The sequence below is a fragment of the Equus caballus genome, chromosome 17, assembly GCF_041296265.1.
Source record: "Equus caballus isolate H_3958 breed thoroughbred chromosome 17, TB-T2T, whole genome shotgun sequence".
Lineage (NCBI taxonomy): Eukaryota > Metazoa > Chordata > Mammalia > Perissodactyla > Equidae > Equus > Equus caballus.
In genome coordinates this window covers 28,657,486-28,682,749 of record NC_091700.1, presented here as the reverse complement: position 1 = coordinate 28,682,749, position 25,264 = coordinate 28,657,486, and the positions used below count along the sequence as shown (strand labels likewise).

At 41.2% G+C, this 25,264-nt stretch overlaps 1 protein-coding gene across 7 annotated transcripts in view; it reads right to left on the bottom strand.

Moving 5' to 3' along the window:
• The window catches only part of FRY (FRY microtubule binding protein), a 404,013-nt gene that overhangs the window by 235,889 nt on the left and 142,860 nt on the right, over positions 1-25,264 (bottom strand). For 2 of the 7 annotated variants that reach the window (XM_070239476.1, XM_001493889.7), the window contains exon 1: positions 3,890-5,010. The exons of the other annotated variants lie outside the window; for them this stretch is intronic. In XM_070239476.1, the coding sequence (XP_070095577.1) occupies positions 3,890-3,959 (70 nt within the window). In that variant the 5' untranslated portion in view covers positions 3,960-5,010. Of the gene's footprint in view, positions 1-3,889; positions 5,011-25,264 lie in introns of those variants that run through there. 7 annotated transcript variants of the gene reach the window in all.

The following is a 25,264-nucleotide window of genomic DNA, read 5'->3' as shown; positions in this document are numbered from 1 at the left end:
ACATCAGACATTTTACAATGCACCCCATCCCCTTTCAAAACAAGCAAAGGGCTTGTTCACTTCCCCAGAGCAGCTTATTTGTCAATGGAATTCTTGTTACCTGAAAGAGTTAACAGGCATTCAAAAGTTTCCCACTGTGGGGATGCAAGATTTGCCAAATATTGTAGGAAAGATGCAAACTGCCCTGGAAAGATCAAGATGTTGAATGGATTCTGAATGTACCTTCATTCATTGGGCCCTGTGTTCACTGGACATCATGGGGTGGATAGAAACACAAGGAATGCCAGTTAGAGGTTTCAGATTGGTGGGAGAGCCCACACACCAGCTCTATACACCAATATAAAGCAAGCTCTCCTTCCCCATGAAATAGCTTGGAACTATCTGCTCTAAACTTTTTCTGGAGCAAAACTGAAAGCCAAAGTAACTTTCTGCCACTGAGAATATTCCCAGGACACCTTTCATGCTGCTGGAAGGTACGTACTTAGGGAAGTTAGGAATATTCTAATGGTAGCTAAGGGGGTAAAGTTCAAAAGGAAATCTAGGGAAAAAATGGCTCAAAGCAAGCAACTAGTTTTGGCATAAAGTCACGCAGTGCCCTTCTTTAGGGGTGTAGTGAGTATTGACCACTCCCAGAATAATCCACTGAGGATGTCAATGCTAAAAGAGAAAATGCTTTAATTCTGATTTTAAGTGAGTTTAGAAGAGAGGGGAGCATTGGAATCCATTAATATAATTTTAACATTTACTGAGCATTTATAATGTGCTAGATATTGTGCTAAATACTTTATGTCTTCATACTTCATTTACTCCTGTGAGGTACCCATTTTTTTGCCTCCATTTTACAGATGAGAAAACTGAGTCAGAGAGCAGTTAATTAACTGTCCAAGGCCATGCAAGTACAGGAAGTAGAGATCTGAACCAAGAACACATGGTCCTGCAGCTTGTGTGTTCTAGGTGAGGGCATGATAGATTAGGGGTGCTGACATATGCAAGGGCAAGGATTGGAGAGCAAGTTTGTAAAATACAGAGGAAGGTGAGCAGATTAAATATAGCTGGAGTAGAGAAACAACATGAGAGGATGAGGAGCTCAAAGCGGGCGCTGAATGGCGGTCACAGATACTCAGGGGCAAGAAGGATCTGTGGTATAGTCTTTGAAATGCTGGCAGAAGCCTCTCCAGGCTGCTCCATGTCAGGCAGACCATTAGGAGACTAGGAGTATTCCAGGTGAGACTGAAGAGGGCCCTGTGGTGCTTAAGGCCGTGAACACCAAGGGGCAGCAGCTGTGAGAATCACTGAATGGCTTGGGGAGGGGCAGGCGCAACAGGATGGGTGTCCAAGGGGATGAGGAAAGCCTCCACAGTGAGGGCTACATAGGACATTTTATTTCCAGACATCAGGGCCATTTTAACTCCCAACCCCATTAAAACGAAGAGCAGCCCAACAGAGGGGGCACGCCAATGAAGCGTTCAAATGAATGCTGAATTAAAAGCTAATACATCTTACCAGGCAATGACTGACTTAACTGACTTGTTAATTCTTCACAGGAGACAAATATATATAAAATTATATTTTCCTCACAATGTTCCATTTTTAAAAAAACTAGTGGAAACCTGGAAATACTCATGGAATCATCTTTCTTCTTACTACCACCTTGCAAAGCAGTCAGTCATAGTTACAGAATTTGTTTTATTGCCTTTTAATCGTTGCACTTTCATAAATAAGCACTACCATATAATTAGGGGCCCGATTCTCCATTCAGGCATGTGGGTGGGCATTCTCGCCTCTGGAACCTGTAATGCGGGCCAATTAGTGGCATGCCCCATGCTGCATCCTCTCAGCCAGGTTACAGTGAGGAGGTTGAAGCCCTAAGGCTTCTGTTTTCTACTTTGCCTTGCATACACATTCCTTTATCTCTTTGCTACTGAAAATATGTAAAACTGAGAGCTATGCTAGGTTATAAGCAGGTTAGTGTTGCAACAAGCTTCAAGAAGACTAAGCATAAAGTATATTTCCTCTTCCTCTTTCAAGAAAGGACTGAAATACATTCTGGCCCCTGAAGGAACGCTAGATAATCACCAAGTTCACTCTTTGGCAATAAAGAAATTATGATGGCGGGTAGGTGTCTTATTCACCTTTGCAACCCCAGAGCCTGGCACACAGTAGGTGTTGAATACATATTTGCTGAATGAATTGAAAGAATTCTAACTTGTGTCCCAGATACTTGCAAAGTAGAAATGAAGAGTCATTTTGAACCATTTTCTTTGTGTGTGTTGGGGGAGTGGAGAGAGTTTAGGAAGGGTGGAAAGAACATACACTTTGTCTAGACTAATTTGAAAACAGACAAGGGGAGAAAGATTTTAAAAGAAATCTCACTGGCTTCAGTATCGTCACAACATAATTTTTTATCTAATGAGGCAATGACAAAAATTGATGGAAGAAAATAATCTGGCCTTGGAGTACTCAGAATGATTCAAAACCACATGCCGATGTCAAACTCACAGAAAGTCTTTCCAGTTATTGGAATACTGCTCCATAAAGAACACTGTAATGTCAGATTCTTCTCATTAATCAAAGGGTGGAGAGACAAAGGGAGATTCATCCTTGAGTGTGAAGTATTACACAAGTAATGAATCCCAGATAAATGAATTATGACTATATTCAATAAATGAATGCTGTTTGGGTGACAGTATTACTCCCAAATGGCTTCCCACTTGTAGAAAAGCAGCTTCAGACAAGCCCCACAGTGTATATAGTGGTGCAAAATGACCTGGAAAAAGGCTTCTATGGATATCATCTAGAGATGCATATCCCTGAATACCTTAAGCTGAAGGTACTTTGGTTCTTTTCTCAAGCAATTATGGCACAGGTTCTCCTGGCCAGGTTTTGTTTGCATAAGAACAATCTTGGCCACAGGTCATTTGTGTAGGAGATAATTAATCACTAGCTCTTTGAGCTAAGGTAGGTTAATTAGTATGCACATAATATATCAAAATTTCACTTGGAAATTTTTTTAAAATTTCAAACAATTAAGGATCTGTAATACCTGCCGGTCTTTGATCAAAAGCCAGTACAAAGGCTGTTGGTGATACAGAGAAGACTTTGTTTTTAAACTGTTGAGAAAATACAAGGCATCACTGATCACCTGAAGGCCTCATTTGAATTCATTTCCACATTCATGATGACTTAGACGTTGTCTTTTTGAAGTATCTCATTGCTAAAATCTTTAAGTAGGTCAGAAATGGAACTTCACAAGCCATAACATTCTGATGTCCTAATAAATGATAAGGGTCAGAACCTCACTTGTTTACATTTAAGAAAAGCACGTTATTTGGATTATAAAAAACCTCAGGATTTAAAAAAATTCAAATACTATTAAACAGCATTCTGAACATCATCCACATGGGCAAGAGAGAGATCAAATAAATGTGCAAAATGCCTCTATATACAAAAAAGACGAGTCTTAGGTTTTGAACTGTTAAGGACTTTTTTTCTTTAGACAATACCCTAATAAAACAATTATGAAGTATTCTGAAACCCTGCCACACCCCTTTGATTAAACCAGACTTCACAAAATATTTAGATAAAGACTGAGCAAATCAAATAAACATCGAGGCAGGAAATGCAGCCGGGAATGCCCCTCATGTGCTCTGCCAGAGTCTGAAGGGCCATCTCACTTGAAAATTTAATCAAACAAAATCTACTTTAATTCCATGGCAGCCTTTGCACTTAAAGAAAGCTAGTTCCGTCTCTGACATTTTGCTTTTCATAGCAGATGGAAGCAAAAAACTTCCTCAGCTCACAGGCATTTGCGTCCAGTTGAGATTTTATTTCTCGAACCTTACGCAACATCCAGCAAACAAACAAAAAAAGGTTATTTTCTATTACTCACTATTACTCCAGGATTTCAGTAAATATTTGATACTGATCTCAAAGAAGCCGGAATCCTGCTGGCTGGCCATGTCAGCTGCATACAAAGAGGCTCCTCCGACTGGACTGCTTGCCGCTGGAGGAGCAGGTACCGGGCGTGGAGATGTGCCTGTCACAGGTTAGTGATGTAAGCGGGATCAGGAGCTGAGACGAAGCCTCTGCAGATCTACCTCTGGCGCTGGCAGGCAGTCCTCATTTAAAGGACACCAGGAGCGGGAGAGAGATGCTCGACCGCTCCTCCTCCTCCTCCGGGTCCAGGACTTGCTTCTTATTTGCTGGGTGCTGATCTCCCTGCAGCCCTCAGAGGCGGTGGCCGCGACTGCTTTCATTTCTGGGCTGCCATAACCAGAAACGCCCGCTGCCGGCCGCCCACAGGATCTGCTCCAGCCAGGTACGGTAGTAAAGAAGTCTCCACCTGAACTCTGATCCGTTTTCCCTTGGGAGGAAGGGTTTCTTGGCGTGCCTCCCTGACACGGTGCAGACAGCCTCCCTGCCCACACAGCTCTCCCCAAGGCAGCCGCAGGGCTGAGGGATGGGCTGGGAGCACCGCCCCGTGCCCCTGCCCACAGTCTCAACCTGAGCCACCACTCAGTCCCTGACTCAGCTGGAGGAGGAATGCCCCAGCTTCTGTGGATCCTGTCTTCAGAAATGCTTCCAGTGAGCAGCCCGCGTGTGCACTAGCTCCGACTTCCCCTTGTGTCTGTCCCTGAAATATACACAACTGCATCGCGCTGCAGTAAGCGGAGCTGCACCCCTGGATCTCATTGCAGTGACGTTTTTAAAAAGCCCCATCCTTCAGCCCTGTTGCAGTAGGAAAGCTCAATAAGAAGACATTTGCCTGGGCTTTTTCTTCCTCTTCTTTCATGGGCACAGTGGAATCTGCACTTCGTGGTCTCCCTCCTGGTCATGCTGTCATCTCCCCAGCCCTAATGTGTGCATCTGGGGGAGACAGTATGAACTGCTTAGCTGGCTTGTTTACGGAATGTCAGGCTTCACAATGGATCCGTTTCTCAAACCTTTCATTTCTAAGAGGCACCAAGCCCAATAAAGCCTATTTTATTTGTATTGAAAGGATAAAAAGCAAAAGCATTACATTCCTGGTGGTACAATGGCTTTTTATTTCATGAAATCTTGTTATCAGGGGTCCTGATTTCAGTTAGCTTTGTTTCATGTTATCATTCAGCTTAACTAGGGAATTAAATAAGAGTACTTTTAATTTTGACAGGGTACATTTGAGTAGGTGGGATTTCGCCAACCATCTCATAAATCATGGAATCTTACCCCCTTCCCAGTATATTTATAGCTAATATTTTCCAAAGGAATTAATAAACCATATTAATATTACTTAACATAAAAAATAGTTGGCAACCACCTCCCCTCAGTCAACACACAAATAGGACTTCTCAGACTAACAGTTCATTTGACAAATGGAAGGGAAAGAGTACAACATACTTTTTTTAAGACTAAGAATTTTAAAAATTCAACACTAAAGAGAATTTTTACGACTATGTCCTAAAATGCCTTAAGATACTATCACTATAATGACCTTTTCCAACTTTTTATACTTACACAAAAGGAAAGCACTCAACCACTAAGATTTCCAGCTCCACTCCTGGCACTTTATTCTCAGGAAGTCTCTTATAGGATTGATTTTTTTTCATTTACATGCTTATTAGAGTTGATGAGCTAATTTTGTTTCACCACCTGTACTTTGAATATATGGATTTCAGGTGAAATAGGACTCAAAGATTTTACCTCGAAGCGGCTATTATATCTGAAAACAAACACTAATATCCATGCCCACCTTTCTGGCGCCTCCCCCACTGCAGATGGCAGTGAATAAACAGGGGGTCTGCATGGTGCCTAGAAGTTAATGAGCACAGACTCTCAAGACAGGCCCCAGATTCCTACCTGGCTCCAGACTGTACTAGCTATGACACCCAGGGCAAGCTATTCACCTCACTAAGCCTTAGTTTCCTCATCTGCAAAGTAGAGATGCTAGTGGTACCTACCTCATTCAGTTGTTGGAAAGATTAAATGACATTATGAATGAAAGAGCTTAGCATAGTATCTTGTATACAGTAAGCAATTAAATTTTAGTTACATTGATATTTACTATGAACCCTTAGGGACTCGAGAATAGAACTTTTTAATTTAAGTTAAATACATTTTTGTACCATTTATATGACTTAGAGGTCTTCACTTTTGAACATCAATGATGATTATTAGGGGATAGCAAGAGGCAGACATTTAAAACAGCTGAAGTCAGCAAACATGCCAGGCTATATCATTACTTAAGTGTACAGAGGGTCTCTGTTGACTGTATAAAAGAGATCTTAACTGACTTTTAAAAGTTTTCAATCCTACTATAAACATATTAATTTGCTGAGAATGCCACTCTTGTATATATTTCAGGAGGAAACGATCATAAAATTTTAAAGGCTATTTAGAAAAGACTGTTTTTAATGGCATCTAGTTTTCCCTATGAAGAGTGAATCGGCAACTAAGAGCCCAGTTTCTGTCCGTTAGAACCTGAACTCTTGTCCAGTGTATGCTTTTTTCGCATTCGAGTACCTTTAAAGAGAGCACATACTGTAAAAGAACAGAAAAGGCCTTTTGTTTTGTTGAAAGCCCTGCAGATCAAGTAGAATGACACCTGCTGCAAGCTTTTGCAAACATGCATCCTTTTGTCTCCTCTCTCTATCGGGAGGATCTAAAACAATGTAGTCAGAAGAGGCACCTGGACAGAGGTACTTAACATACAAAATCAAATCTGAATTCATCCCTGGCTTTCAGCTTTCATATCGGTGAAAACAAGGGACCTTTCCTTAAAAATCTTAGGAGAACATACGATGAATCTTTAAGCAAGAAATTAGGCGTAGACGTTGGAGGCTGAAAGAAAAGTAGCAGTAACACAGGAAAAGTAGGAGGCCTCAGGAAATGGTAGCAAAGAGTGGAAAAAAGTCAGAAAGTGACCCGAGGCAAGCGATAATAATTAATGACACCGTCTCCATTTACTGAGCATTACTACTGTGATAAAAACACCTACTTCATCATATTTAATCCTCATCCCAAACTTATGAAGTACTATCGATGGCCCCATTTACAGAGAGAAAATGGAGGCTTAAACAGGCATAAACTAAGGTCAAAGTTATATAGCTGGTAAAATTTAGGTCTCGCAAAATTTAGAACTTGAGTTATTTATGATAGCTTTTTTTTTTTTAAATCATAAGCAAGGAGAGAATCATGGTTACCAACTTCCTTAGAGAGAGTTTGAGAGGAGACGCTAACATCCTCGTTATCACCAATAGGAGTGCTTAAGGCCCATTGGTTCTCCAGGACTACACATTACCTTCCCGTCTGGCTTCAGCCTGGGGGACGAATCGTTCCCTGAGGGTTGTAGCCCCACTGCAAAGGAACCTAGAGAAGAATGCCATTATTTTTCACATTAATTTGATTTGTTGTACAGGTTGTGGGCTGTACAAGGACGTCTGACCTGGGGTTGGGGTGGGGCAAAGGAAGGTGGAAATCTAGTTTGAACTCCACTCTCCAAACTGTAAAGGGGTGGTGATGGGGTGTGTCTACCCTGGTGTGGAGCGGTATCTGCCAAACACTCAATCCACAGCAAAGGGTGCCTATTTGTGATCAAGATACCTAATGGGCTAGTGGTAGCCTGCGGCGGTACAGGAGGAATTAAGAAAACAGTGTTTCAAGAAGGCAGAGGCCAAGTGGTCCCCTATGTCCCAGGTTGCTGAGTGGCAGAGTAGGATGAGGGTGGTAGAGGGTGCATGGATATGTCTTAAAACCTATGGCATTTACTCACATCCTGCCTGAATTCCTAGTATAACCATCTGTCTTAATTCTCCCTCCAGAAGAGCTGTGTGTCACTCAGTTGTGTATCCCCCACAGCTCCTAGCGCACAGTAAGTCCTCATGCAAAAAACAAATATTGAGTGAATCAGTGAATGAACAGACTTGTCACGCATGCCTAATGCTATCTGTTGCCTACGAAAAAAATATGCAACAGAAGTGCAATCGGGTTGTGTTTTAATTCGTATTTAGTTTTCCCTTTCCTAGCATTTTTGACAATTCTTTTTTGAGACTAAAATGTGTGGTGTTCAAAAAAATGTGAAAACAAAGCTAGGCAAACGATCTGGATGCTTGCCAACATCAAGAGGCATTACCTAATGATTCTAAAGCATCTGATCGAGTTGACGGGGTTAGGACTGGAATCCTCCCCCTTTCCCTGTGGATGGCTGCACGTGGGTTCACACGCATAATTATTGTCACAGAGTGACGTGTACATTCATGCTCAGAATGTATTAGGCAGAAGAGAAATGTTTCACTAGCATCCTGAGGAAACAAAGGAAAATGGCTTAATGTAAGATAAAAATTGTCTTATCAATTTTTGATCAGTAGTTTCTAATTCTCAAAAAGCACTAAAAATATTATATTCCTACTACTATCTATACATTGTTTCTTACTAAGAACTGTTCCAAATCAAATTAAGCATTGTCTGGATTGAGTTAGAAAGACAGCAGATGAGATCAATGGAAACAATTACAGAGACAGGGTTTGTTTTTCTTTAAGCAGTAGAATAAGAGAGCTTTTAGAGAGGACCCAAGGAACAAAGTGTGGAGATAAATCAAAAACTTCTTTTTTGATCTATTTTAGATGCATAATTTGGGTTGATCTATCCTGTGCTAAGAAATAGTAGAGAAATAATATGAAGTGATGCCACACAATGTTCATTTCATAAACATAAAATGTAATAATCATTCCCTTAAAAAAATCCAACCCATATATACAAATCTTCACAACAATAGATTCTGCAAGTTTTGAAAACATTTACTCCATTACTATCCAGCGCAATTTTTCCAAATGAATTGAAATATATTTAAATGTTTTGAATGCAACAGAACGCCATTAAAGCGCAGCTTGTTGTCGCACAGATTCAGACATAAACGAGGAAAATCATGTCTCCTGAAACTGTTTTCATTAAAAAATGTAACAGAACCCAGTTTTCTTCCTCAGTCACCTCCTCTGCAATGGAGTTTTATAGGGAACTGTGGACCATGACGAAGAATTGGATGTTGGTCTACTGCATGGGAAGCCCTTGAGGGATTTAAGCAGTAGAAGACAGTGGATGACACTGAGACGTGGCAGCAAACCTAAAGTCCATCCCCCTTGCTGCTCTACACAGGGAAGTCCCTCTTCATAAACTCACTGTCACCCAAGGGGTTTTACCAGTTTAGAGTGGGGAAGGAGAAATAACACCTACTGAGTGCTTGATGTGAAGACACTGTGTTAGGCTGTGTCTCAGAGGACCTGTATGGGCAAAGCAGGACAAAAGGGCACATCTGTGGGGCACCTGTTGGGCACCTCTCTAAAAGTGGCACTGAGACATCATTAGAATGAATTGGGACTAGGGCATCAGTTAACTCAGGTCTCCACGCCTAGCATCCTCATAACTGGTGAAATGAAAATTGGGCCTCTCCCCCAACACTGCCCCAGATGATTGAATGGTGACTTCAAGGCAAATATTCAAAGGATATTAATTAGAAGAAGAGCAATATAGCATACCAGAGTCAAGTCCCTGCTCTATCGTGCAGGACCTGTGTTGTAGGCAAAGTTGTTGAACATCTCACAGCCTCAGTTTCCTCGCCTGTAAAATAGTGCTTATTTATCACACAGGTCTGCTATGAGGATTAAATGAGCACATAGGTAGATGACAACTGTTAAGTAGCAGATCTGGAGCTGGCAATGAACCCAGTATATGCAGCATAAAATTCCCCCTTAACTCCACAGTCAGGTTAGGAAAATGGGGAGAGAGGGACCCTGCCTCCAGAGGGCTCCCACCTCCAGCCACTTCTGGCTACCAGGGTCAGGCTGAAGTTTTGCAAAGGTAAAGGCAGCTTAAACATGTGCATGTACAAAAAAGTGTTTTTTAATATTTTAGTGCTTCTAACTTTTGGTACCCAGGGTAAAGCTTAGTAGAGAGATTCTAGTTAGCTTAGTATCAGCTCAATATTTACCTAAATTACTCTTCTCATTAACTTCTCAAGGTAGGGCCTGAATATTTGGATATTATTAACCTAAAGCCCAAACCAGGAGATGTTGTCATTCATACATATTTTGCACTTACAAAGATTTGACCTCAATTTCTGCAGAATAAATGTAAGGCACACATAGTATTTAATATTGTATTTCTAGACATATATGTAAAGTGAAAATGTGGAAGGGTTTCTTCCACTGACCTTTATCACGAAAGCACACAACAGTACTGATAACGTTACTACCCTATGTTCAAATATTACTATCAGCAACCTGAGAAATTATTTACACTGAGATACAAAGAGGTCCAATATAACTAGCTACATCAGTAGCCAACAATTAATGCAGGATTATAAAATATCAAGTCCTTTCTGAAGAAGCAAAAAATAGCATTTGCTTTGCACATTATTATTTACCAAAAATGCAGATAGATAACACTTAGAATAAAAAACAATTATATTTATATTAATCATCACCCTTCCTCAAACACTATTTGCCTTGTAAAGGAGAACTAAGGAAACATTGGTTCTTCCCCATATGAATAATAATCTAACAAAACAAAAAAGAAGCGTTCTCATAGTTGCATTAAGACTGTTGAGTGGTAAGATATTTTCATTATTTAGTGATAAAAATTAAGTACCTTTTAAGGCTAGAACTAATATTCCCACTAATGTTCTCAATTTCATCTATAAGAATATATATTAGAGTTTAAGTCGTAAGGGGCAGATCAATTTTTCCTCAAAGGCACCACTTAATTTATATAGTTATTTAAATCTATAATTTTAAAGTGAATGAAATTAGGGTAAATTAGAAATTTTGATGCGTTATTCATAAGCTTGCTTTTAAGTTTTATACATATTAAATTCTTTTCCTTCTTCAAGGTGTGATCACATGTTTACAGTTACCTACCAACAAAGGTTGAAGGGCTGGGAATCAGGAAGCTTTTATTCTGCTCCTAATTTTGACCCTGATACTACAACCTCAGACAAGTTATTTCTCTACTCATGAAGAACATAGCTTCTTATTACCAACCTGCCTCATCTCTTAGGGCAGGCCAACCTTTGATTTTCCATACTATTGGGAGGAACCCTGGCATGAGCAAGGCATACAATGGATAATAAATTATTTTATGTAAGGCTTTGGTATATATTATTTGAAATTTTTGGCAAAAGATTCACCTTAATTATGTTTTCATAAAGCCAGTATCAAAAGTATTCAGTATAAAGCACACACTGACTAGTAGGAGAAGCTGACACAGGACCAAAAAGTAATTGGGAATCAGAAAGATGAATGGATATAAAAGTGATTGAGTTGTCTATTGTGAAATTAATAAGGCATTATCAAAGTGCTTTGTTCGGCATAGAAGAAAACTGATAGAAACTAGACAACTGGACAAGTCCTGTAAATCAAGGACAAACCACAGCTGAAGCCAGCTTATCATCACTGACATGAAGAAGAGTTGAACTAAGGAATTAAAGATATACAGAGCATCCCTTTGTTTGGAACTAATGCTTTAAAAAGAAGTGTCTACTTCACTGGGCATCATCATTGATTAAACCTTCAAAATCTTCAAAATGACCATCTGTTCATGGTGCTGTGTGGTTCGGACCCTCGGATTCCTGCCTTTAGAAGATTGTGGTTTGTGCCAGACAACAGAGAAGCAGAGAAACACATACATCACATTCTCCACCCACAAGCACAGTTCAAACGTAATAGAAAATGTAACCGTGAAGGGGCAAGTATATTTTGGAGGATAGAGAAATTCTTGCAAGGCATGTTTTTAGAAAGGCTGGGGAAATCACCACCCTGCCTTGAGCAGACAGGCAGGGCTTTGTGTAGGAGGGTGGGGCTGTTAGAAACTGTCTGAATGATGGAAGGGAGCAGCTTAACAGGCTGTTGGGGAGAGCAATTCCAAATGCACAGCTCAGTTTAGGAGCCAGAACTGAGAGTAATGATCTTTGCAGACAGTCAGGGTGGGTGAGGTCTCAGATCCCAGGCTGGGCTGAGAAGCCCAGTGAAACAGAGTTGGAAGGTCATGATTCTGACCCTCACCATGTTAGCTATGGAGAAACCCAAGCTGCTGGCCAGCCCTACTCCACTGAGTACTGGCCACAGTGATCCACGTCTGTGTTTGAGCTATTCTCTTCTCATTTATAAGATGCACATGGTACTATACTATCTGTTGTCTACAGAAGATTGTTTCATGATCTCAAAGGAGATTCTGTAGATGAAAGGGCTTTGTATTCTCAGGGTGCTGGTGTTAGGATGCTCAGGGCTCCAGCAGTGTAGGATCAGACAAATAAAAAGTCAGCAGGTCCCTCCTCAGTCCATCGCTCTTAAGGAAATACACTGTCACCTTCCTAGCTATTGCACATTGCCTGCTGGACTTTAGTTTTGTGTTTAGGGACATACTGGGGTTGTTCTGCTATTTAAGTGACCATTTCCAACTCTAGGAATGTGCTGGTGGTTTGCTTGGGTCTTATCCAAATGCCACTTTGGCATCTCTGGATAAATACAGGATGGGTGGCGACTGTAGTCAGCCTACTGCTCCACCCTACCTCAAGATTTATTTTCCATCTTCTTTGCTCTCCAAGGGAATTTTTCTTTTTTTCTTATCCTTTAAAATTTTTTTAAAAAATTCACTTTTGTCTATGAATTCTTATATCTTCAACTTTATATTACTTTCTTATATATAATTTAAATTTTGTGTTCATTAAAATGGGTAGCAGAAGAGTAAGGAAAAGGGATATGGACGTGGGCCTTCTGCTGCACTTTGAGACAAGATAAGATGGCAGGACATTTCTGATAGTAAGAGATGTATTAGGAAGAAGGCTCAATCTGGAATGAACATAGCAATACTCTCTCCTTTGGCTTTATATCTACTCTTACAGATGAGGAAACTGAAATTTATGTCGATCTGACAGCCAGGACATGGCAGAGTATTGATAACATCATAATGAAGACAATTGCTGGTTGTGTGATAGAGCCAGGACTGGAGTTCAGATCTGATGCTAGGCCAGTGACGCCCAACAGAAATGTAACGTAAGCCACATGCGCAATTTAAAACTTCCTAGTACCTACAAGTATACTAACTAAAAATAAACAGGTGAAATTAAATTTAATATATTTAACCCAATATACCCAAGATATTACCATTTCAACATGTAATAAATATACAATTATTAGTGGGACATTTAATATTCTTTTTTGCACTAAATATTTGAAATCTGGTGTGTGTTTTATAGCACATCTCCGTTTGGACTAGCCTTATTCCACACACTCAGTAGCTGCAAGTTGCTAGTGGCTCCCTTACTGGACTAGGCAGCTCTAGGCAGGTCTTAACTCACTTTATTCTGTGCACTCCTTCGGCAGTCTGGCAAAGCTGGGCTCCGTCTCATAATGTGTTTACATGAACAAGACAAAATCCATGGGATTACTAAGGAAACCAGTTATTTTGAAATACATTTATCAAATTATTTTAAAAATCACAAAATTGTGGTATTGTATATATGCATTTTTTAAATAATACATTAAATAACATAACCCAGAGACAGGCTTAATAATTATAATTTTTAAATAAGTTAATAAACATAAACAATATTGAAATCTACTCAAAGCAACTGTAATGTGATGAAGGTATCTGTGATTTCAGTTGGCAGCAAAGTCATAGGTACTGCTAACACTATGTGTGTTGCCTATATTTGTAATTGGGGAAAATACTCAATTTCAGTTAGAAGTTAATGAGAAGTAAAATGTAATTTCTTCCCATCTAAGTCCATGGACCCCCTCAGGCCTACCCACGGACCTTCTTGAGAGCAGGTGCTTGAACCACTCATCTCCGCTGCTCCTGACACCACGCCTTCCAGGAGAGCTCAGTTTCAGGTGATTCTTGAAGATGCTCATAAATAATTGCTGTACATTTGAGAGCTTCTCATGCTTTTCCCCCCGTACTCTTGATTCTACTTCTTCCTCTCCTTTCATCGCTTGCTCTTTCTGTCATCCCCACTATACTCTTCAGTATCTTACACTACTATGAAATATCCAAGAAATGTTTAAAGAATTGAGCCATTCAGTAAATGAAAATAATAAGTATCATAGGGCTGTTCCTAGAAACCAAAGGTACAACACTTACCCCAAATTTGCGCTTGACTATAGAACACCAGCTAATTACAATCCCATATTCTATCAAGTGCATGCAATATAACTCACATTGTATGTGATCTAGATTGCCTATGTTTGAGAATCTAATATATAAAATGTCATCCTCACAAGTTAAATAAGCTCCTCTCCAAACTTACATGTATTGCTAAGTTGATGAATGATATCCTAAATTCTTTGGCTATTCAAACGGAAAGGAGACATGCTATATTATTATATAGACTTAGAATAGCACTCTGATGTTTACAGCCAATCTAATTTTAAGATTTCATTTGTTTTGAGTTGTGGAACTAATTTGGTGGATCAAAACCAGCATATTTTTCTAATAAAATAGAACAGGAAGGAATACATCAGAGTGTGTCATACAGTAATAAGTGTGAGTACTGTTTCATGAAACTTCTGTTTTATATATATAAATATGTATGATATATACATATATATACACATGTGAATGCAGGGCTGCAAAGTAAAATATATTTCTTATTGTGAGTCATGGTCAAAAATGTTTGAAAATCTTATACATTGCTGGTGGGAATTCGAAATGGTTCAACCACTATAAGTCTGGCAGAATTGCCATATGGTAGTAAGAAATGTATTCCACTCTTGGTATACACCTCAAAGAATTGAAAACAGGCACTCAAACAGATACATGCATGCACATGTTCAGAGCAGCACTGTTCACAACAGCCAAAGGTAGAAACACCAAAACATCCATCGATGGTTAAACAAATAACCAAATTGTGGTATATCCATATTATTCAGTCATAAGAAGGAATGAAGCACTCATACATAATACATGGATGAACCTTGAAAACATTATAAGTGAAAAGCAAGACACAAAACGTCCCATATTGTATGATTCCACTTATAAAAAACATCCAAAACAGGTAAATCCGTCGAGACAGAAGGCAGATTGGCTACTGCCAGGGAGTATGGGGAGTGGGAACGGGGAGAATCTGCTCAGTGGTTAAGGGGTTTTACTTTAGAGTGCTGGAAAAGTTTTGGAACTCAAGAGAGGTGGTGGTTACACAACATTGTGAATGTACTAAAAGCCACTAAATTGTCACTTTAAAGTGGTTAATTTAATGTTATGTGAATTGAACCTCAAGAAATTATTTAAAGAGAAAAAAAATGTTTGAATGCCCTAGTTCTAGAAGGCTTGTCACTACGTCTACTTTCCATTTGCGTCGTGTCCACTTGCTGTGCTGCTACGTCTCCACCTAGTGGTGAAGGAGCCTTCCGTCTGGACTCAAGGACTGAAGACGCGTGACTGCCAGGATAGCCTCCTTCACATCACGAGTAGTTCAATATTTGAAGCAAAGCAAGCCCAAGCCTTTAGCTGGTGTCTACTTCATGAGTGTCCAGATGATGCACAGTGATAACCTCCAGCCCCCGTGAGCTTTAGGTAGGGGAGAAGGATGGTTTCCAGTCATGGCCCTGAAATATTTCTCAAGAAGTCACTGAATCTCTCTGGGATTCATTGATCTGTCTATAAACTGGGGCCAACATCCCCTATGGCACAATTACTAAGGGTTAATATAAGATAGCAGAAGGAATGCACCTAACACAGGTAGATGCTCACCAAAGGTTACTTCCCTTCCTCAACTGTCCTCATTTCTAAAGACACTTGGTATGGACTTATGAACACCAAACGAGATGACTCATACCTCCAAGGGGGCTTCCCTGCTTCAGACTGTCGTTGGAAGAAAGATAAAGACTGTGGGTGTCTGCAGCAAAGAGACACGGATCTGGAGAGTGCAAGCTCAGAAGCAGAAACTAAACATAATACAAAGCCAGGAGGCCAAAGCAGCAGGGACCTGGTGGGTACCAGGTGAGTAACAGGAATGGGAAAAGAGGAAGCAAAAGATCTAGCAGACATTCTAGTTATTGTCACAAATGTTGCCTGAGGTTTCCTAATGGGGGCAGGGAGGGTGGGCAGGGAGAAAGAGACAGAGAGACCAAAAAATACATCAGGCAAAATATTTGGATATTTTTTCAAGTGGGCTTGCCTTAAAGATTCCAACTTTATAATGTGTTCTATGAATGGGATAAAGGCAGACTGAACTGTGAGATGTAGTTACAAAAAACCCAGAAAAGACAGACACAAAATCATGTGCTTTTCAAATTACGAGGCCAAAGGGTATAAGCAGCTCAAAGGGTAAAAGCAAGAACTCGGAGACAAGAACCGTGAAATCAACTAGAAATAAAATAGGGAGAAAAAATTACCAGAGCAAAATGCACTGCTCCCATGTCAGAATATTCTAGGAAATTATATAAAATGGTACAATTTGGCCTTGGAAAACCAAAGGAAACAAACTCAAAACACTATTCTTATACACGTCTAAGAATGGTGATAGGATCAGAGGGGTGGGTGGTGAGTAAAGAAAACCCTACAGGCAGGTAGAGGGAGCCAGGACTCCCCACCAGGTTTCCTTAGGCAAGGGTGGGCTCCACACTCTGCAGTGGTCATTTCATGCCTTTTCTTCTCCACAGCCTTCCTGGTTCCCTCCACCCATCCCATCCTCAGGGATGACTTTGCCTCAGAGATGGTAGCAGGTGTGAACGCTCCCGTTTCTCTGCCACCAAATCCACAAAGCGACCTTCCCGCCCTCTCCCATTAGGATGGAGGAAAGGCCTCTTCTCACCCCATCTCTGCCTCCTTGCTTGGGACCTTGCTCCCTTGCTCTCTTGTATCTTAACCTTTTTCTTTCTATGAGATCTTTCCTGCCTTTATTAAAACTTATTCAATACCTCTCATCCAAAAAGCAAACAATAAACAAAACAAAATCCTTCCTTTTATCCCAGATTTCCTTCCAATTTCTAGTTTATCTTCCTGACTTCCCATCATAGCTCAGTGTCTCAACATAGCTGCCTTTACATGCTGCCTTCAGCTCCTCATCTCTCATCCACCCCAGTCTGTCTCCTGTGGCCACTCTCCTGCTAAGGTGGCCAATAGCCTCCAATGAGTCAGTGGTCACTTCTGCCTTAAATAGCATCTCATCAGCATTTGATGCCGCTGAACCCCACCCTACTTTTTGAAACTCTCTTTTCTTTGCTCCATGACCTCACGGTTTCCTGGTTTTCCAGGTCTTGCAAGGTTGGCCCTGCCTACCTCTCCAGACTCATCTTCTCTCCCTCCCCTGCCAGTTCTCTAGCCACCTCAACTTTCTCCCCCTCAGGGTAAGCAGTGCTGCTCCACCTGCCCACAGCCTCCTCTCTCTTCTCTTCCTTCAGCTAAAGCCTGTTTGTCCTTCCATCTGTCTAAGCCTTACTTCCTCAGAGAAGCTTTCCCTTGACATCCTGCTCTAAATCCAGACCCACTGTTAAAATTTTGCATCGCTCCTTTTACTTATCACAATTTGTAGTTATGCATTTATTGTGTAATTGTTTTCAACATGCTTTTCTCCCTCTTTGGACTAACTTTTTCCCTAGGGCAGATTGCATGTTCACTGTTTTACTCCTTGAGTCCTAGGATCCTGGGTGAACCCAATAAACAGAGCACATAGTAGGCAGTCATTAAGTAAATACTGAATGAATAGCTATTCGGGTAAATGAATGAATGAGCAAATATTCTAACCAATGGCAGAGAGTCAGAGCACATTAGTGACTTTAGCCTGGCTGCTTCAGGCCTTTAATCTTTTCCACGCAGAAGCTGGTGATAATTTTCAGGCTCTCAGATATCTGTTTGAACAAACTCCCATTTTGGCCAAGAGAAGCATGATGGAGAGTAATAAGCTGGCAGCAAAGGGAGGAGGAAAGCCAAGGGGAAAGTAAGTTGGAAGAAAATAGTTCCCATTTTCTGAGTGTTGATTTCTCATTTCCCTGACACAATCTCCACCCATGTCAGCTGTAGATGGGGCTCTTTCCCAGCGGCGTATTGTGGATCTGGAAACTGCAGAAGCTATACACGTATGAGAGGTGAAGCATAGGAAGCAGGGGGAAGGGAGAACAGAAAGCAGCTCTGAAGACAGAATCAAAGTCCAGTGGACCTGGGAGGAGCGGGTCTCCTAAGTCATTGAGCTGAATCCACTCATTATATAGATGAAAAACTCAATCCTAAGCTATGAGGGGCTTACCCAAGGTCTCCACTGGTCATAGAACTGGATGGGCTGAAATCCAGTGCCCTTTTGCACACCGCCAAGTGCCTGTGAAGGTAGACAGCCAGGACTTTGATCCTGTTATTTGCATGTTAAGGGAGAGATTTCGCACTGGCGCTATTTCACATCCATCCTATTCAAAGCAGGGTTTTACTTATACTAAAGACTGCTTGCATCATGGCCGTAACATCGCTAATAAGATTCTGAAACTTTTTCTACTTAGAAATAACAGGAGATGTAGCAAGTCCCAGGCAGGTGTCTAACTAGGATTGACTTTTAAAGTAAAAACTTTGACCCTTAGCTTTTAAAACAACCCTGTGAAGAGCCTGTTGATTTGAATGAGAATAGAGAGGGCAGGGAATTCCTTGCTGCACTTGGTCAGTTGGGCCGGGAGAAGTCAACTTTGTGGATTTAGCAGCAGCCGATGGAACAACAACACACAACTCTTTCCTCATTACAGCCAAGTTTCTTTAAAAAATCACAGTTTCTGTCTACCCTTCCTAATCCCACTCACTCTCCAATTTACTGCCATTCCAGCTCATTGAGAATGAGTGTGCTGCGACCACCAACGCCCAAACCACCAATGCAACCTTCCAGTCTTTACCTTGCTTGGCCTCTTGGCAGCATTTGGCACTGTTGGCCAACGCTTCCTTTTTAACACTTGAGTTTATGTGCTTCTGTGACATCAGTCTCCTCAGTTCTCCTCCTACCTCTGTGACTGTTTGGTCTCATTGTCTTCGGGGCTCCTCCTCTATCCTTCCTTGAAATCGTAAGAGTGACTCAGAGTTCCATACTGAGCTCATTTTCTTCCCATATGTATGTATTGCCTAGGACAATTCATCTAAACCCTTAGCTTCCACTATTGTGTGATGTTTCCTGAATTATTTCTGTACCTCAGATCTCACTGCTGAGGTCCACATCTGTTAAGTTCCTCTTCACATTTTATTGTCCATCTCCACCTAGATACCTCTCAGGACCTAATATTCAACATGTCTAAATCTGAACTCACCACTTCCCTGCCCCCATTTCCATTTTCTTCTTTATTGCCTGAATGGCACCACCACTTACTAAGTCACTCAAGGTAGAAAGACAAGGATCTCTTTCTTTCTCATCCTTCACATCCAAAGACTCAGCAAGCCCTGCCAATTCTCTCTGTTAAATATTTCTTGGATCAGTCTTCTCATCTTCATTCCCAGTACCATTGTCTTAATCCAGGTATTTGTAATTCCCAGCCTGACTCAATACAATAGTCTTCCTATTGGCTTTGCGGTCTCCATACTGCCGCAAGATTGTGCACTAGTTCTCCATCACTGTTGGGATAAAGCCCAACCTTTGGTTGTCATACTAGATGTCTTCCCATTTCTCCAACTTCATGCAACCCTGTGCTTTAGCCATAGGGAACTATCTGCAAGTCCCCACACATCATGCTGCCACATCCTGTTATGCTCTGTACTGCACATTCTGCTTTTTCTTCCCTATTTCCCAACTCTCACTCTCACCCATTCTTCTGAGCTTTGACTAACTTCCCCAGGCAAAATAAAAATGCTCCTCATCTGGGCTCCAGTAGCACTTATTACACGGCCTTGTAATGATCAGTTTATGTGTCTGCCTCCCCACTAAACTGTGAGCTCCTTGAAGGAAGTAGAAGGTTGTGCCCCTCATCTCTGAATTACCAAATCTAGCATGGTGCCTGGTTCATAGCACCTTCTAAACAATGCTAGCTGAGGTTTATTTCTGTGGATGAGCCCACAAGCAATAGGAATGATAGCATCCCTCTGAATACATTAAGTACATATAATATATTCTGCTGTTCTTCTAAGTGATTTTCTGTAGAAATCTACAGAAACAAGAGAAAAGAGAATAATTGTTTCATACAAAGACTAAAAATCACATGACTGTATGGAATAGTCTGTTTTTATTAAAATATCCAATCAGAGAGACATAAATTCTAGAGATTAATTTTGAAATCTGCCATTACAACAAAATTTCCTTAAATGCCATATGTTCAACCCCTAGAAGCAACAAGGGAGATGCAGGATGCGAACCATGAAATCTTATAATGCTCTGCAAACACCTGTCAATGACAAGACTTAAGTTTACTGGGACACACTTAGCTAGCTGATCATTCACGGAGAAGCAGCTGCAGCCAAGAAAGACCACGACATCTCACTGTGACTTTCTTTTCCAAGAAAGAACTAATTAATACACCTTCACATCACATGAAGGCCCACAATGTCTTTGGTTTTCACATACGGAGAAATTGAGGCATTTAAATAAGATGGTTATGGTCAAAGAATGAGTCCAAACACTGTTCTTACTGTTGCAAGTTTTCCTCTCAGGACCAATTGAAGTTCCATTTGTGGCATTACAGAGTCTAACTATGAAGCAGTTACAGTTTTATTTATTTGCTCTTCTTGGACCTCAAGTGTTCTGGTGTCGTCGGCAGTCGCCGGCGTGCTGACAGACAGCCACGGCCCCACTGGGCTGCTAGAACCACTCCAGCTTGACAAGCCGAGCTAGGCTCGCCCAGCACAGCATCACCTGCACACACTCTGCTCCCGACACAGGTCTCCTCTTGGAGCCTGACGCCCAGAAACACTGGGAAGCATGAGAAGTGCTTGCTTTGTAAGTGAAAACAATTCTCAATGTTTCTCAGGATGCATAGTGCCCAGAAATGAGCTACTAGGAGGTCAGGGAAGGCCAACTGTGTGTGAAAAGAAGACTGGCCTCAGGAAGTTACCTCACCCCAGGTTTTGCTTATTAAATTGTCTGCCACCAATGGGATAGCTCCTGCAGTAGTTAAACACACGTGTGGGGAAACCTGTACAGAAGCAGTGTTCTTATTCAAATTTCAAACTCCTCTTGTCCTCACCCAACTCCTGTGCTTTACTTGGAGGATGAAAATAACAGCACCTGCAGGACTGCTTGCTCTAACAGACAACAGACCACAGAGGGTTTAAAAAAAATCAGGTAGATGACTAACTCTCACACTTAAGCATAAAAACATATGTCTCAACTGCTCTCCTAATTTCATTAAACATGTATATGTGTATGTAAACACACTCACTGACACACTCACACACCACACATACCCTGGGATTAACTCCTCAGCCAATTAAGAATACAGACTTAGTAGAACAAAAATACTCTTTCCTCATGTATTTTTAGCTAAGAGCATAAACAACAGCAATTATAAAACAGGGAAAGTCCAGTGAAGAATCTGATCTTCTGTTATACTTTCTGAAATACTAGCAAGGAAGAATAAGCACTAGCTTCAATCTTGCCACAGCCGCCTCCTTGCTGTTCCCTGAACAGGCCAACCCCAGGGCCTTTGCACCTGCTTTTCCTTCTGCCTGAACTCCCTCTCTCCAGAGGTGCACTGCTTCTCTTTCTTCAGGTCTCTGCCAATCAGCAAGATCCGCCCTGACCATCATATATTAGGTAATGTTTCATTCCCTGGCCCTAAATCCTCTTTTCCTTGCTTATTTTATTCAAAGCATGTTTCACTTTCCAAATAATACATATTTACATGTTCATAGTCTGTCTCCCACTCCCACCAAAATATACGATCTTCGGGGGCAGGGGTTATGTCTGTTATACTCCCTACTGTAATTCTAGTACCTGGAACAATGTTGGTAGGAGACAGGTGTTCAAGGGATATTGAATGAATGAGTAAATCAATGAAAGAATTTTGCTGCAGTTGAACTTATTCTGTGTCTATCACGTAAGATAACGTGCCAAACCAGCAAGCAAATTAATGTCGAATACTATTTACATTAACAAATGCTTACAATAGTACCTTTCTGCTCATGAACCTCGACAAGCTGTGGTCTGTGCTGAATTAAAGGTCTGGGCTGACTGTCTTTGAAAGCATTTCATTTCTCTCTACCGCATCCATGTGCTGCCATGAGGGCGACATCGCCTTGGGGTTGGTAGCCCTGTGATGTTCTAGATTGACGTGCCTGTACGATGATTTGCTTAACCCCCACTTCTCTGAATTTGATTGAACTCTCCCTGCCCTGACTAGAAAGAGGGATAGTTCTGTGGACTGGCAGCCAAGAGATCTGGGGTGCCTTTTACCCAAATACTGAGTGTGATGGCTGAGGACAAACACACGGACTGTGTCTGTGGGGGAGACCACGTTGAACCAGGGCAGTGAGTGCAGAACTGGTTGTTAAAGCCCAGGATGCCCAGGGTGGGAAGAGAGAGCACCACAGAGCTGGTCTGGGTCAGTTCTGGCCTTGGACTCTTGCTGCTTCTGGCTTCTGGAGTGGCCTGCGTGGGCAGGGTGGGTCCATTTAAAAGGAGCTGATGGGCATCGACTTCGAGCCTTGGCACTGTAAAACTTAGACATTCTGTTTGCAAATGGTGTTCTTTCTGGTTAGACGGAAAAGAACTTTCATTTCTCCACATTATGAGTGAAACACTTTAAACGGACTTGACCTTTTAAGAATCATCAGACAGACAACTTGAAAGGCCTTTTGTGATAAATATGGCACAAGCAGCGGAACATTTAAGACTCAGGCGGTGATACGGGAAATTTAGCAGTGGGCAGCTTTAATCTTGTTAATATTTCTAATTAGAGTCCCACTTTATACATGATGGCGAGACCTGGAGCTATGTGGATATTACTAAAGGATATTACTGTTAGTTCTATGACAACAGTCCTGTTCTGATCTCTCAGATGCTTTAATTAATGATTTGGATGAAGCCAGAGGTGTCATACTCATCACACTAGGAGAATAAAGTAAAGGGGGAGGGGGCCAAAGTCCTACATATAACAAATGATAGCCAGGATCTCTCCTGTAAATGACTGGCACAAGACAGAAAATGGACCAAATCCAAAATATAATATCTTACTTCAGGAAAAATGCCAAACTCTCTACTTTGGCCACCCCAAAAAAGCTTTCAAAAGTAGGGTGCCTCTCTTATATATTCATTCACTTCAGAGCACATATGGATCTGTAACTATACATTTGTTTGTTCACTTGTTTACTGACAGCCTTCACTGATACATTGTAAGCTCCAAAGGAGGCAGAGATCATGTCTGCTTGGCTCCCTGCTCCATAGCCAGGGTCTGTGCAGTGCCTACGATGCAGCAGGTGTTCAGGATACATTTACTGAGTGAATAGCTGAACAAATGAATAATCTGTGGAAAGGATGGAGGAAGATGACTTAAAAAACAAGTCATTTAAAGACGTGGCCTTTCTCAAATCAAAACCACAATGAGCTATCAGCTCACACCTGTTAGAATGGCTATTATCAAACAAACGAGAAATAATAAGTGTTGGCAAGGATGTGGAGGAAAGGGAACCCTTGTGCCCTGTTGGTGGGAACATAAATTGGTGCAGCCACAGGAAAACAGCATAGAGGTTCCTTAAAAATTAAATATATATGGGGCCGGCCCAGTGGCACAGCGGTTGAGTGTGCATGTTCCGCTTCGGCGGCCGGGGGTTTGCTGATTTGGATCCCGGGTGCGGAAACGGCACTGCTTGGCACGCCATGCTGTAGTAGGTGTCCCACATATAAAGTAGACGAAGATGGGCATGATGTTAGCTCAGGACCAGTCTTTCTCAGTGAAAAGAGGAGGATTGGCAGAGCAGTTAGCTCAGGGCTGATCTTCCTCAAAAAAAAAAAAAAAAAATTAAAAATAGAACTACCATATCATCCAACAATTCCACTTCTGGGTATATATCTCAAGAAAATGAAGATGCTAATTTGAAAAGATATATGCACTCCTATGTTCACTGCAGCATTATTTACAATAGTCAAGATATGGAAACAACCTAAATATCCATGGATGGATGAATGGATAAAGAAGATGTAGGGAATGGAATACTACTCAACCATAAACAAGAATGAAACCTTGCCATTAACAACAACATGGATGGACCTTGAGGGTGTTACACTAAGTGAAATAAGTCAAAGGGAGAAAGATGAATACTTATGATCTCACTTACACGTGGAATCTAAAAAACTAAACAAAAGAACACAACAAAGCAAAATCTCATGGATACAGAGAAGAGAGTTGTAGTTGCCGGGGCAGGGAGCGAGGTTGGGGATTGGGGAAAAGGGGTGAAGGAGGTTGGGAGGTACAGACTTCCAGTTGTGAAGTTAACAGGTCATGAAGATGTGGTGTGCAGCATGGTGACTATAGTCAGTGGTACAGTACTGCATATTTGAAGGTTGCCAGGAGAGTGAAGCTTGAAAGTTCTCACCACAAGAAAAAAAAAGTTTTCAGTAACTTTTTGTGGTTACAGATGGTGACTAGACATTGTGGTGGTCATTTCACAGTGTATACTGATGTTGAATCACTACGTTGTATACCTGAAACTAACATAATGTTGTATGTCAATTATACCTCAATTTAAAAAAAAGATGGCATTTCTCCTTGACTGCAAGTTCAATGTTAGTGAACAATGCTGAGGCTAGCAAAGGCAATCTAGATGTCTGCAACATGGGATGTGACCATCCTGCCTGATTCTCTCTGTGGCGTAATCTGCCTGCTTCTGCATGTTGCAATTTAAGAAGGATATATTTTATGGGCTGAATTGTGTCCCCACCATCAAATTCATATGTTGAAGTCCTAACCCCTAGTATCTCAGGACTGTATTTGGAGTAGGGTCTTTAAGGAGGTAATTAAGTTAAAATGAGATCACCAGAGTCCTAATCAAATATGACTGGTGTCCTTTAAGTGGGGGGACGTTAGGACACAGACACACACACAGAAAAGATCATGCAAAGACACAGAAAGAAGATAGCCATCTGTAAGCCAAGAAGAGGGGCCTTAGAGAAACCAACCTTGCCAACACCTCAATCTGACTTTTAGCCTCCAGAAAGCTGAGGCAGCCTCTGTTGTTTACCCCGCCCAGTCTGTGGTTTGTTATGGCAGCCCTAGCAAATTAATGCATATAAGTAACTGTTTAACCAACTAAGAGTGTATAATTTGAAAATAAAGTGAATTAAGAGGGCAATGAGCACTTTCTTCAAAGAACTAAACAATCATTATATTGAAGAAAATGGAAAAGG